Genomic DNA, 14,678 nt, shown 5'->3' with positions numbered 1-14,678 from the left:
TCAAATAGCAAGTAATTAATTTATCAACATGATTACATGGTTTGGGTTCTCTTCAGTTAAAAGGATCCGCTTTCTTTTTTTCTTTTTTTTTAAGTGGCACCCTCTATGGAGAGCTAATTTTGAAGTAATTTGTTTTGCTTTGATGGGTGCGCTCCTCTCCCGTCTGTTTCTTCACCATCCTCCTGTTTTCTCTCTCGTCCCTCCAGGATGAGCAGAGCGCCATGCTGATGCTGAAGCGCCACCTGATCCTGAAACAGGCAGTGGACGACTACGCCGCCTCCATCCAGAAGCTTTCCGATCGCGCGCAGAAGATGCTCGCAGAGGACCATCCCGACGGGTGCGTGCTTGAACTCTGCATAGTGGTCCTAATTTACTCTATCCCCATCAGATGTGGTTTAGGCTGACAGGAGTGACAAGCATGTAAACGTGTGTCTTAATCAGCAGCTTCATCTAGAGTTAACCAAATTGTGATCTCTTGACCTGGGTTTTAAGTCTCTGAATCTAATTTCCTTCCACCCTCTGCCTTCGTTATCTTTCAGGGAGGAGGTCATAAGGCGGCAGGGTCAAGTAGATAAGCAGTACGCAGGCCTGAAGGAGCTGGCAGAGGACCGCAGGAAGAAGCTGAACCACACCTACCATCACTTCCTGCTGAGCAGAGAGGTGGAGGACCTGGAACACTGGATTGCAGAGAAAGACGTGGTGGCGTCCTCACAGGAGATGGGACAGGACCTGGACCACGTCACGGTATCACAAGCAGAAACTGAGGGAGAAATAACCAAAAACATGAAACATTTCTGTTGAGCATGATCGTCTCTGTCCTTAAGGAAGGTTTTTAGTGATTTTTTTTTGTTTGCTCCTCAGCTCCTGAGGGATAAATTCAGAGAGTTTACGCGGGACACGGGGATGATGGGTCAGGATCGGGTGGACATGGTGAACCAGACCATAGACGAGCTGATTGAAACGGGCCACAGCGAAGCGGCCACCCTGGCAGAGTGGAAGGACGGCATAAACGAGAGCTGGGCTGACCTGCTGGAGCTCATCGACACTCGATCTCAGCTCCTCACGGCGTCTTACGACCTCCTCAAGTACGTGGAACGCATCTTACCGCCTTCCCATAAAATACTCAGAAGTTTGTGGTTGTAATGTAACACAAAATGAATCCGTAAAAGGAATGCTGTCAGAACAGAAAACATTTGCAGTGGGATTGAAACAATTAATTGGATTGATCGTGGTGATTCAATTACTGAAATAATCATCAACTAATTTAGTAACTGATTAATGGTTAACTGGAGTATACTGACTCCAAATAAAAGGTTGTTTACTGAATGGAACAACACACTAAGTCAAACTTATACCAAATACATTTTGCAGTAAAGATAAAATGTAAAACTTTGTCTGCAAATATGTTCAAATTTAGCTTCACCTTCACTCTTAGAGTGATCTTTTTATATCTAATTAATCGATTAATTATCAGAATAATCGATAGATTAGTTGATAACTAAAATAGTCATCATTTAAAGCCCCAATTTGCATGCAGTAGCATCGCTGAGAAAACATTAACTTGCTGCCTACATCTCACAGATGTCACGGTCATGATGAATGCAGTGATACTAAGAGCCCATTCTTCTCGAAGGTACTTTGATGACGGAAAGGAGTTGGTGACGCAGATCCACGAGAAGCAGAAAGAGCTGCCAGAGGACGTGGGAGACGATTTCAGCAAAGCCGAGTCCTTCCACAGGATGCACGCTGCTTTCGAGAGAGACATCACCGCCCTGGGCAAACAGGTAGAACACAAGCGATCGGCTCTTCTGCTCTGAAGGAACACAGCAGGCGGCGGCCGAGACACGCACTTTGATGATTTGTGTCTGATGCGGCCAGAGAGTGCTGTAATATGTCTGCAACCATGGAAGGTGAGAGGTTAATGAGGCAGGGTTTCTTTTATTTGGTTTTTCTTTAGCAAGGAAACGATGCAACTCACGAAATTTTTAAATGCAATTATTGAGGTCCAGTATATTTATATGAATGATTTAGAAGGTAAAATGGTTCTGAGTGCCTTTCAGCTCTTGTTTTGGTTGAAATGATGACAGAGAAGATAGATAGGCGAAGTCTGCCAGCAATGTTTTCTTTGTTAAACTTTTAATAACTGTCTTATTAATACAGTAAAACCTCTGAAGAGTAAATTAGCAATGGACACAAAGCTATAAGCATTTGAAATACAGGACTGATAAGTTTATGTGCACTAATCATTTTAAAGACTGCCCTTCTCCTACATTATTTCATCACTGTCAGGAAGCCCCACAGCATGATGCTGCCATCGCCATGTATAACAACAGTGTTCTTAAGTTTGAAAGCCTCACATTTTACAGAAAGTGAGGTTTGATGGTAAAAACCCAGGCAGAATACTGTGTTATACAGCAGGACATCCTGGTTTAGAACTGGTCTAAACAAAGGAAACAGGGAAATATTAGGATTCTGACATGATCTGCACCTCAGCACTATTAGACAATAGAGCATCTTTAAAAGCTTAGTCTGTACCATTTATTTAGATATTTGTGAATGTAAATATGTATACTTTAGACCAAAGAAAATCCACAATAAATCAAAACTTGTTTTTAAAATGCCATGAAGGTTGCCTCATCATAAATTAACATGATAATCACGCCCGTGATGAGCGTATGCAAACCTTTCATCACCGCCGCATTTTTGAGAAAAAAACCACATTATCATGACTCATTAAAACGACATTAACGAGGCCGTTATTAACTGCTGTGTCCTTCTCTCTAGGTGCAACAGTTCCAGGAGACGGCCTTAAGGCTTCGAGCTCAGTATGCGGGCGACAAACAGGACGCCATCCAGGCCATGGAGAGGGAGGTCATCGAAGCCTGGAAGGGCCTGCTGGACGCGTCCGACGGCCGGCGGGCGGAGCTGGTGGACACGGCCGAGAAGTTCCGCTTCTTCAGCATGGTGCGAGACCTGATGGCCTGGATGGAGAGCATCATCCAGCAGATAGAGACTCAGGAGAAACCCAGGTGTGCACCGTTCAAAACGTCCATAATGTTAAAGAAAGTTTATTTTTCCTTTTGGATGTGATTTTGTATGTAAGCAGAACATAATTAGTGAAATGTAAGAAGTTTGGGTTTCTTTTCTTAATTTTAAAAATTCAGCTTTTTCTGTTTTTTTTTTTTTGTTATATTTGCCCTTTTTAGCTCTGTATTTGGTTATTCACTCTAGTTTTTGTGAGTCAAATGTGGAATAAAGTGTAACAAAGGTTTAACTAACCCCCAGGCATTTATGCATAGTTTATCAAAGATGCAGCAATTTCAGAATGTAATTCCTTAGATAAAGCACAGTGCACTGATCAGAGGTACTGAGTGTGCAGTTCCTTTTCCTACCAACAGAGGTAGAAAGGTTTCATGCATTATTCGCTCCTACATTTCTCCTTCTCCTTCATTAGGGACGTCTCCTCCGTGGAGCTGCTGCAGAAGTACCACCAGGGGATCCGTTCAGAAATCGAAACCAGGAGCCCCAAGTTCACGGACTGCATAGACCTCGGCAAGTCCATGCTGACACGCAAGCACCGAGACTCTGCTGAAGTAAGAATGTGCTTCAAGAAGGCTCCTTTTCTGCTGTTTGCGTTAGATTTAATTACTTTTCTCGGAACAATTATCCCCAAACAAACTGGGTTACCTGAAAAAGAAAAAAAAAATTAAAGTCGTCCTATATTCACCAGGGAGGTTAGAAAAGCAAACACTAATTAGAAATGGATAAAGGCAAAAGGAATTTAAATAAGCAATTGACCCTTGCCCGAATTGAGTGTTCAGTTAATTACTTCACAATGCTAATTCTTAGAGTATAATAGGAAGTTTTGAGGGGAGTTTTTTTTTTTTTTTTTTAAGTAAGGCTGATATGTAACTGAGACTGTAAAACATTTTGTGTCAGATCAAAGAGAAGCTGGTTCAGCTGATGGAGAAAAGGCAGGAAATGATGTTCAAATGGGACGACAGATGGGACTGGCTCCGACTCTGTGAGTAATGCACTCCCCCGATCCCCGACTTAACGACGGAGCAGCATGAGCATCCGCTTCATCAAAAAGTGAGCCATAAAAATATTCCCTTTAATGCTCTCAGTGCTGGAGGTGTGTCAGTTTGCACGAGACGCTTCGGTGGCAGAGGCCTGGCTCATCGCTCAGGAGCCCTACGTGACCAGCAGGGACCTGGGCCAGAGCGTGGACGAGGTGGAGAAACTCCTCAAGAGGCACGAAGCCTTTGAGAAATCCACCGCCACATGGGAGGAACGCTTCTCAGCTCTGGAGCGCCTCACTACGGTACGCTAAATTCCTTATGCAATTTGGTTTTAAAAACACTACGCACTTATTCTGTGGCTGAAAAGCTAAGGATGAATTCAGCCAAGTGTTTCCTTTCTCATTTTTTGTGTTAAATTTTTATTTTGTTTTTGTGTGCCACTTACTGCACAATCTAAAGTCTAAACACAGAAGTTCACTATCAATTTAAAGCTGATTATTTCCACAGTGGTCTGGGTGTAAATAAAGGAAAAATGTACAACCCTGCACAATAGCTTCAGAAATAGTTTTGTTATTTAAAATGTCAGTGAAGATGACAACAGGTTGCTGTGTTGCAGTTGGAGTTGCTGGAAGTGAGGAAGCAGCAACAGGAGATTGAGCAATTCATCAAGGACGAGCAGCGCTCAGATAAAGAAAGCAGGTAAAAACATGCCGAAACTATCAAGTGTGTAGAAACACTCAAAACTACTAGCATTTTTTTTTCTTTTTTTACCTCTACATGAAAGTGTGTAATGTCTAAAGCGATGTTGGTTTTGTTCTTTCTGGTGGTTCTGCTGAACTTAAAACTAATAATAAGAACACAGCGTTTCTCTTTCTCCGTTTTCTTTTTTTCTGCTCAGGAGAGAAGACACAGGCTTCGTAGAAGAATCTTCACAACTCTACACTATTGAGGAACAAGCCCTGGTTAGCAACAAAGCCCCTTTTTTCCATTGCCTATTTTAATAACTATTTTTTAAATAGCCTTCTTTTTTTTATGCATTAAGATCGAAAGTATTTTTTTTCCTGCTCCAGTCTGGTGCGATGGAGCCCAGCTCAGGTCAGCTGGACGGGACTGCTGGTGACTCCACGATGCCGATGGTGTCAGAAATGAGAGAGAGCGCCTCTCTGGAGCTGGAGCCCTCTGTCTCGGTTGTGACTCCCAGAGAACCAGAGAGGGCGGCCACCATGCCGTCAGAGACCCAGAGGTCGCAGGCAGTGCTGCAGGAGGGCATGCTCTGCCGCAAGCATGACGTGGAAGGCTCCGGAAAGAAGGCTTCAAACAGGTCGGGCACCGCCAAGAAATCCACACCCTTCGTCATGAGCATCAATAATACATTTTGACTTAAAAAAAAAGTATAATTTTTCTATGTAAAATGATCACATGACATTGAACTTGTTTGGATTTTTTGCAGATTTTCTCAAAGTTATCCATTCAGGCTCAAATAGATACAACACCTCTGCTAATAATTGGTTCAATGCTCCTCAGGAGCGTCTGGACAGCATGATTGGGTTTCCTGACATCAACTCAGCATCAACGTAGACAAAAGTTGTCAAATTTTCAGTAAGGCTGAAGTTGGTAGCTTTGAAATGTAACGTCAGCATCGTGCTGAGGGCCTGTTTTCCTGCCAGTGCTGGTGGTGCATGCCATGAAGTGAATAAATCACTAACCGTGGAGAACATCTTTCAAATTTTCCATCTCAAATCAAAAGTTAAATGGTCATAACTGGTTTTAGAATAGCTTAAAGAGGCTAATGTTAGCCTTCTAAAATGGCCTCGACTTCAGCTCTGTTAAAAAAAAGAAAAAAGGTTATGCATGAAAGCTGGATTCCTGCAGGTAATCCAACTGATTTACATTAAATCTACCATTTCTGATAAAAGTTTTGTCTCAAAAACCCAGCCAGACGCATTCCAGAGAATTGCCGAGAGCAGCAAATAGTCTGAGGTTTCTTTGCAACATCACAAGAAAGACATTTCTCCAAATATTAGTGGTGGTGATCCTGTATGTACGGTTTGAAGTGTGGATTAGCGAAAATTGCCAATAATTTAAAGCTTGTTTACCCATTAACGTAGCTGAACGTTGCATAAACATCGCACGGTGCAGAAAAAACATTTCAAATGTGTCATTAAAGGGCCAAAATATGCTATTCAGGGCAATAATGAGTTCATGCCTCTAATTGGAACTGTACATTTCAATAGATAATTGGTACTGAAACATGCCTACTGTGTGTAGAAAGAACAAAGTAATTTAAAGGGATGTGCAACACGTAACATGTCGGGATGTTAGTGTCTTGTTTAACTTTTGTCAAAAGGTTTCATCCCTCATTACGTGTGGATCCAGCATCCAATTATGGCGCTGGCACAGCGAGAGCCACATTTGTTCATAAATGTGAATACATGAATAATAAATAGCTCGTCAAAAACACAAGAATTACATCCAATTATGTTGGAAATAATTCAGTGAAAGTCTGCAAAGTCCCTCCAAATGATAAAGAGGAGACTAACTCAACGGCTGCATGCCAGAGAAAACGTTTGGGCTCTGATGGTTTAGGTTTCTCAAGACGGAAGAAAAGAAACAAATGAACAGGTCAAAACTTCCTGCAGTCTGGCTTCATAAAAATAAATAAAACGTGAAATCCATTTTCAGTTCACTAATAAAGGAGCCAAAGACGATCTAGACATGTCATTACAATCTGCCAACACAACCTTTAAACTACAGAGGAAGTTTTAACGAGCCGGTTTCTGTGGTCGAACATCAGCAAAACTATAACTCTGTGTTATAGCCTGAAATAATCCCGTCAGGATCTTCATCGCTTCGTCTCTTTCACTTTCAGGTCCTGGAACAATCTGTACTGCGTACTGAAGCCGGGTCAGCTCTCGGCATACAAGGACTCCAAAAGCTTTGGTCACGGAGTGACGTTCCACGGTGAGGACCCCCTGACCCTCGGCAACGCCACCTGGGAGATCCTCACCAATTACAAGAAAAAGAAGAACGTAGCCAAGCTGCGGTAAGAAATGTGTCGAGCTCCCGTTTTCTCGAAATGGCTTATATTCAAGTAAATACTTATAGTATTCAGACGGGATTTGACGAAAAAAAGTGTTGGGTTAAAGCTGTCACATATCATTTCTATCCTATCTAAAGTTCCCTGACATAGTATTTTTTTTTTGAAATATGACAGTCGTGGCAGATTTAGGAGGATTTCACAACCTTCAGAAGTTTCTGAAGCAACCAGCAGACATTCAGTCTCTGCTGAAAGTCACTGCCTTTACCCTTCACCTTCCAGCTGAGAAGCAATCCTAAACTTTAACTCTGTGTGACAGCACTTCCTGTTGTTTTCAATTACTGTCCCCATCAAACAGATCAGCCCCAGTATATACAGTGCTGTGAACAGGTTTTTCTTTTTTTATCTCCTTATAGGTTTCTTGTGTTTTCGGTTGGAAAATCCAACCTGGTTCTATGTAGAAAAGTCATTGTTGCCCTGATTAATCATGATTTAACAGAGAAACCACATTTTTTGGAAAGAGGAATCAAATTTCACTGGCCACATCCAGGCCTCATGTGATGCCACCACCAAAAATTCGAGAGCAGATGAGAAACAAAGTCACTGAATGACATCTAGCAGTCTGGAAAGTGAACCACAGGAAGCCGCTATCCACAAATTGAGAGAAGGTGGAACAGCGGTGAACTCTCCCAGGAGTTTCTGACCTACCAAAGTTACTCCAGAAGATCACAGAACATCATGGAACAACAAATAAAGCACCGCAAGCCTCACCTTAGCCTCAGTTAAGGTCAGAGTTCGTCGTTGAACAATAAAAAAGAATGATACCAGGCAAAATCGGTATCCACTTTCCCTCTGAAAAAATATTCTGTGGATTGAGAGGAACACTTTAGAACATGTGCAACTTTGTTAAACCTAACACAAAAACTACAGAAAGCTGGAGGTAGAGAACATCATGTTGACATTCATGACCTTAAACTCAGTTTGGTCATTCTGCTGGACTAAGATCAGAAGCACAAGTCTACCTCTGAATGGCTAAAAAAAAAAAAAGGATGTTTTGTATCGGCCCAGTCAAAGTCAGGACTTAAGCTCAGTTCAGATGCTAGGCCCTGAGCTTTTGAACATGATCAGGTTAGCTTTTTCACTAATAAATGAAATCATCATTTGAAAAGTGCATTTTGCATTTCCTTAGGTTTGTCTTTGAATTTGATGACAAGCAACCTTATCGGACAATATGAGAGATTCTGGTCAAACTTGAAACTGATTACGCTTCACTGAACAGAGAAATTTTGAAATAAAAAAAATCTACCTTGAAAAATAAATGAATTTTTAAGATGCTTGGTTTCTGATCTCCTTCCGCTGATTAATCTTAAACGTCATTAATCGGCATCAGCTGAAGACAGCTCAGGGGTGTGATTAATTTTCTGTGGTATCGCTCAACAACTCTGGGCTCCTCAGCAGCTGATGGGGGATTTAAAGAGATAAATCATGTCCTCGCAGCAGGACAAAGTTATAATTGTGAAACTTTCTCGCTTTTCCACCAAGAACAATTTTTGTCTATGCAGAAGACGATCATCATCATAAATAATTCATACTGTAAAAGTCAATACGAGAACCGAGAAAAAAAAAAAAAAAAAAAAATCAATTAAAATGCCTTTTCTGTTAGACAGAAAGGAGAATCCGAACGACGAGGTGGTGGCGAATAAACGAGACTGAGACGGATGGAGTCAGAAAGTGAGACGTACGCTGTAAAGAACTTTGAAGGGAAACAGGAACACAGTCAAGACAGAAACGCTTTCTGTACTTTTCAAAGCGCCGGGGTCGAAGACACTCTGTGGCGGCGCGGCTCCAACTGAACATCCCCAAATTCTGGATGCAAACATCATGGCGCCGTTGAATAAAGGGAACCCAGGATGTGAAATCCTCAGAATGCACCACTTCGGGAAAGCACAAGCTAAAGCTTGTCAGAGCCTAAAACATAATGTGTACAAAAAAATAAAAAATAAAAAAGTCTTTAAACGTAAGAAGCTCTGCATTGAGTCCTGGCTGAAGTACCGTAATTCATGAGTGTTATTCAAGTGACATTTTGGAGCTGGAGGGGATTCTTATCAAATGTCAAATAAAGCTTGACGAAGCAGCTGGCTCCAGGGAGGGACTGCGCGCCGTCCCACCTGCCTGAGGCGGGGATTACCGGACTCATAAATGCAAAGAAAGGTTTAATTACTGAGCTGTTGCTGTGGACTTTAGCTTCAGGAATAATTAAACACCACGCAAAAGTATTCGCACCTTTTGAACTTTTCGAGGGGACTTTGTCACGCTAGAACCAAAAACCTCAAGGCATTTTATTGAGATTTCTATGAAACACAAATTAACGTGGAATTTAATCTCAGAATAAATCCAGCTGTCTTCTATTCTTCTGGCTGGAGAACTGACATGGATGGCTGATTGATGCTTAGATCCTTATGGTGCAGTAAACTAACTTTTGAGAGAAGGCAGAGACCGTATAAGATTTATTTTCCTCAAACTACTTCTTTTTAGTCAAAGCTTTTGTTTATGTAAGTAGGTGACACGTTCTTTTTGAAGTGTAAATGAAACAATTGAATAGAAAAAGTAAATAAAGTCTGCTAGAGCACAATACTATCACATGAAATCCCAATAAAATACAGTGAAGTTTGTGGTTAAAATGTGACAAAACGTGGAAAAAAGTTCAAGGTGTGCAAATACTTTTGCAGCCGTAAAGTTTACCGTACGATTATGGACATGTGACTGCTTGTCATAATCATAATCATAAAGTGACCAAGACTTACAGAACAGGATGCAGCGATAAGACGGATGTGTTTGCACGGAACAACGTTCATAGATAAATATAATAAGCGTTTCATTAAATGTCTTTTTTTTTTGTTTGTCCTTTCGCAGACTTGCAGATGGCAGCGAGTATCTGTTCCAGTGTAAAGATGAGGTACGTTTTCAAACTGCTGATAAAAACAATGCATAACTTTCACATGTCTTTCATGAAGCACATGACAGTCAAGAGTTCAAGGTTTAAATAGTGACGATCTCTGGCGCTAAGCTCAGCTCACAAACACCTGTTGAGATAAACCAGTGAAAACTACAAGGCAAAGCCACACACCGCCTCACTGGGGGGGAAAATTCCCTGCCTAAGCCAACTCCATGTGGGTTTTTTTTTTTTTTCTCCATGGTATTCCAGGAGGAGCTCCAGCGCTGGAGCCAGGCCATGGAGAAGGCCGTTCAGACCCTGGCAGCGGAGGAGGCCCTGGGCCCCTCGGGCTCCAAAACCCACAGCCTGCCCACCGCTCCCTCCTCCTCAACTGCCCTGCCTGAGCCCAGCGCTGCCAAGAAAGACAAGGAGAAGAAGTTCAGCCGCTTTGCCAAGAAGAAGTGAATGAGAAAGGAGAGCCGCCTGGAGAGGCAGTAGCCTAGGCAACCTGGAAAGAGGAAGTAGTATTTGTGTACGACCAGTCGGAGCAAGCTTTATATCACCCGATTTCTTTCTTTCTTTGTTGTTTTTTTTTTTTCATATGATTTTTGTGACAAATAGTGTAGTTTAGGTTGAAAGCCATCACTATTGCCTGTATTTAAGCGAGTGTATGATTACAGAAAAAACCTTTTTATTTGTATTTAGAAATGCTAAGGCGAAAGAGTAAATTAAAAGCACAGGAATGCTTCACACTCAACCAAAGATTATTTGTAAAACTTTTCTTTTTCTTTTTTTTTGTTTACTTCAGCTTCAGTTTCTTTTTGTGTGCTTTGTTTATGCATGCTTTGATAAAAGCCATACAGGACATTAAGGTATTTTCATCAATTTGCCTTATAAAATGGTTGTGAACTGTAATACTGTGCTGTTTGAGTTCAGAGCACTAAATGCTAACGTACCGACGCAGAGTGAAATACACGGCGTTTGAGAGGAGCTTTGTAAAACGCAGAGACGAGGAAAGCATGGCGCAGTGCAGAACGGCGCACACACTGCAGGTGTAATTGCAGTTATGCAAACTAAACGCTCTATGCACCGGGAAGAGTCGGAGTGAATACATTTTATTTTTTAAGTGATAGTAGCAGTCATGTGGGCTGAGAGTACCGTCTAACTTACAGGCTGTACTCTCATCTCATCTCTGATAGTTATTTTATTTTTTTTTTCCTGAATTTCAAATATATTCAACACTTGTGTAACAAACTCTGACTTTCATATCTATTCATTGACATGTATACACTATATATCTGCAGATGCATGGAGTACGTTTTACATTAGTTTGACATGGTGCTATCGAGATATTCCTGAAGCAAGACCAACTCGACATGCCTTATATGTCACCAAGTTGCAGTCGCACTAATGAAATGAGTTCTGCTAGCACTCTTCCCTCTGTGGGGTGTTTCATAAAGGTGGCTCACACCTGCAGGTTTTCCAGTGCAAAAAAAAAAGCCTGCAAACTGACTGGTGAAAGGCTCGGGCTTCTATGAACATATAGATTAGCTACACTACATGACAACATTTGGATTCAAATCATGGTGGGGATTTGTTTCTTCAGAGGGACAGGGAAGCTGCAGAAAGATGTCGAATCAAATAGTCTGGGAGTTAAATGCAGGGAAATCCTGGAGGAATATATGTAAGAAGCTGGAGGAAAACTGGTTTAGAGGTTCGATTCTGCAGCTCTGGCTTTTTAACAAATGCAGGGATTAACAGAGAACAACTGAACCTGTTAGTTTGCCCTACTGGGAGGCCTGAGTTCACGGATTTGAAACATGCTTTGGGTATTTAATGCGTACAAAAGGTTGGACTAAAGACACTAAAGAACCTGTCTGCTGGTACTTTCTGGTAGCTTTCTGTTAGGCCTGCGTTTATGAAGGCAAAGCATACCGACTAAAAGAAGCTAAAGGGAAAAAAAAATAAGTCAGACTAAAGAAGAGAAGAACACATTGCTCTTCTCTTCTTTTTTAATCAAAAGTATTTTAAATACGGAAGTGGCAGCATCATGCCATATGGTTTGTGTAGTTATTTAATGTAAAAAAAACAACACCCAACAAAAGTTTACCCAGGATTTCATAGTAGATATTTTAAAAAGTGATCTAGTTTAAAAAGAAACTTCATAGTTGGGGAAAAAAAGCCTTTTTGCTTATTAACATTTTATGACACAAATTGTAAAAAAAACAAAAAACAAAATCAATAAATAGAAGCCACTCTTTATGAAACACCCATCATCTCACTGGTCTAGATTTCATTCACTCGACCCAAACAGACAATCAGTAAATAATAAAGAGTCAAACAATAGCAAGCGAGAAATTTAAACCAGAGGCTGTCACTTCCTTAGACATGATTAGAATAAAAAAAGACTTAAGAGAACTGGGTGTGGGTCACACAGCAGCAGTATGAAGCTGGGAGAATTCATGATGTGAATGTAACTTCACAGTAAAACGCTGCATAATGAGGCAAAGCCATCAACACATGCAGGGGCGGATCTAGAAAAATATTTATGGGGTGGCAAGAGGGGGGCAGGGATTTTTTCAGGGGTGGCAGCATATGCCAGTATGTGTGTATATATATATATATATATATATATATATATATATATATAGATAGATAGATAGATAGATAGATAGATAGATATATATATATCTCCGCCCCTGAACACATGCAAACAAGAAAACTACAGTACACAAGCCATGCGAGTCCGTGTGGTGGCACTAATGCAGGCTCACACTGCTGTCCTGCCTTCCACTACAGGCTCTTCACCCCGAGCCACAGTGCAACTCAAGTGACCTCAATAAAAGCCATGTTTATAAAGCTGAGTGAGAGCATTCACCTCAAGAGTTTAACGGTCTACATTTACAAAGAACCAATCTAGTGAGTCTTCTCAACAGTGAGCATAATGTTAAATTTGTACTAAAAAAAACAAAACAAAAAAGAAAACACCTAAAAATGGTTTAAATGACTTGCATTGTATGTTTTTTTTAGTTGGTCACTATATCTATAATAAGAATGTGACATGTCTACTCTCACCTCCATCCACTCCTTATCTCTGCCATTTCTGTTCAGTGGTTTTTAATCTGCATTTTGTACTCTCTCTCTAGCTATGTAAAAATATCCAAAAATGTGAAGGGAAAACATGAGGACACATTTTGAGAATAAAGTTTAAAACCAATACCCAGGAACAGTCGGCTGCTGTGACTCTTTCTGCAGTTTCAGTCCTTAGTAACATTATTCACAGTCATTGAGCATTTCCAGATTTTGTCACATCGCAACCAAAAAATAAATAAAAAATAAAAATTTGAGTTTTATTCCAACACAAAATGGTGCAAAGCATTAAAGCAGAGCTAAGAATTGTCTGGTATTTAGCTCTTTCCGACTTTAGAATAGATTTCACTTTAGTGATACAATGACTGTTACAACACAGTAATGGTAATTTATATGGGGAAGATCACATATTACTATAAAACAAACAAAAAAAAAATAACAAAGCTTTTTGAATCTGAACTTCTCAAAGCTTACAGCATACGCCCAGAAAACCACAAAATAAAACAATGCCCGGGTGACATATTCAACAAAATACGGAAAAAAATAATAAAATATTACAAATGTGTTTGAGGACTGAACATTTGTTTTTATACGTTTACAGATTGTGCAATTACAGAGAATGAGGAAGTGCATTTTCTGCACATTACCTGATTTGTGAAGGAGCTCAGTCTCCAATTAGAGCAATAAATCTTTATTAAACCATCGTAAAAAAAATGAAGTCAGGTTGAGAGAATGACTACACAGTTAGAGAATATTTCATATTTACATCAACACTGCTATCAGAGAGAAAGACCTAAAAAAACCCCTAAAGATAAATGTAACACAGCTGAAGTTTTAATGGTTAAGCCCTGCCATCTATTCCCAAATTCAGTGTTGATATTTGCTTTAGGAGATAATAAATTAATGAATTCTTACGATAGGAAGTTATTATATTTCTACAAGAACCTCAGTCTGAAGCATCAAAATGTGAGAAATTAATGGGGAAGCTTGTTTTTTTTTTAATTCCAGCATGAAGAGATTTTTGTCCTGATTCACTCCAAAAAGGCAACATTCTGGCTTTTGAAACAGGATTTACAGGTGAATCTCCAAGAAATATATAATTAAAAAGTATTTTTTCAATTCAATTCAAGAAGTGAAGCTCATCATTAGGCATAGAGTTATGAATTTCAAATTTGATGTCTATGTTCATATACTCCTCAGTCCATGAACATACTTTAATAATCCTATCAGGTGCATTGATTTTTATTTTTTATTTTTAATGAAAATACCATATATGTGTGTTTTGAGTTTCACTTTTTGAATGAAATTCCCGAATGATATTCCAAGTCTAGTTTCTTGGGGATACGCCTGTAGATCTGAAATGGCAAAAACATGGGAACAAAGAGCTGAAAACACCTTTATCCTCGCTTCATTTCTGCTTGGCGGATAATTAAATTAGGCATAATCAGATCACAACAACACATGACAATGAGCTTCGTTACACAATAATAATAATTAGAATAATAAACCTAAGATTTGAGAATTTGAGAAGTTTCCATTTTAGATTTAATTACAGTCTCTAGGTGTAATACTTTGTGTGATACCTTGGACATTC

At 40.2% G+C, this 14,678-nt stretch overlaps 2 protein-coding genes across 6 annotated transcripts in view; one reads left to right on the top strand and one right to left on the bottom strand.

Annotated features, from left to right (window-relative positions):
- sptb (spectrin, beta, erythrocytic) overlaps positions 1-12,591 on the top strand; it is a 43,701-nt gene extending 31,110 nt beyond the window's left edge. For 2 of the 5 annotated variants that reach the window (XM_015016422.1, XM_015016413.1), the window contains exons 24-37: positions 207-337; positions 540-744; positions 862-1,085; positions 1,634-1,784; positions 2,785-3,029; positions 3,455-3,593; positions 3,940-4,024; positions 4,128-4,324; positions 4,639-4,721; positions 4,921-4,984; positions 5,093-5,343; positions 6,892-7,065; positions 9,973-10,015; positions 10,265-10,459. In XM_015016422.1, coding sequence (XP_014871908.1) covers positions 207-337; positions 540-744; positions 862-1,085; positions 1,634-1,784; positions 2,785-3,029; positions 3,455-3,593; positions 3,940-4,024; positions 4,128-4,324; positions 4,639-4,721; positions 4,921-4,984; positions 5,093-5,343; positions 6,892-7,065; positions 9,973-10,015; positions 10,265-10,459 — 2,187 coding nt within the window. Of the gene's footprint in view, positions 1-206; positions 338-539; positions 745-861; positions 1,086-1,633; positions 1,785-2,784; positions 3,030-3,454; positions 3,594-3,939; positions 4,025-4,127; positions 4,325-4,638; positions 4,722-4,920; positions 4,985-5,092; positions 5,344-6,891; positions 7,066-7,475; positions 9,693-9,972; positions 10,016-10,264 lie in introns of those variants that run through there. The other 3 variants (XR_001421960.1, XM_015016388.1, XM_015016397.1) reach the window with 3 other exon arrangements.
- Positions 10,594-14,678, bottom strand: part of LOC106935726 (synaptosomal-associated protein 23) — a 25,631-nt gene continuing 21,546 nt past the window's right edge. Inside the window, exon 8 of the mRNA XM_015016355.1 lies at positions 10,594-10,837. Coding sequence (XP_014871841.1) covers positions 10,794-10,837 — 44 coding nt within the window. The 3' untranslated portion in view covers positions 10,594-10,793. The remainder of the gene's footprint in view (positions 10,838-14,678) is intronic.

This window comes from Poecilia latipinna, unplaced genomic scaffold (assembly GCF_001443285.1).
Source record: "Poecilia latipinna isolate Pla-1442-1.1 unplaced genomic scaffold, P_latipinna-1.0 Scaffold73, whole genome shotgun sequence".
In the NCBI taxonomy this organism is placed as follows: Eukaryota; Metazoa; Chordata; class Actinopteri; order Cyprinodontiformes; family Poeciliidae; genus Poecilia; species Poecilia latipinna.
Note: the sequence above shows the minus strand (reverse complement) of the source record. Positions and strands in the feature narration are given on the sequence as shown.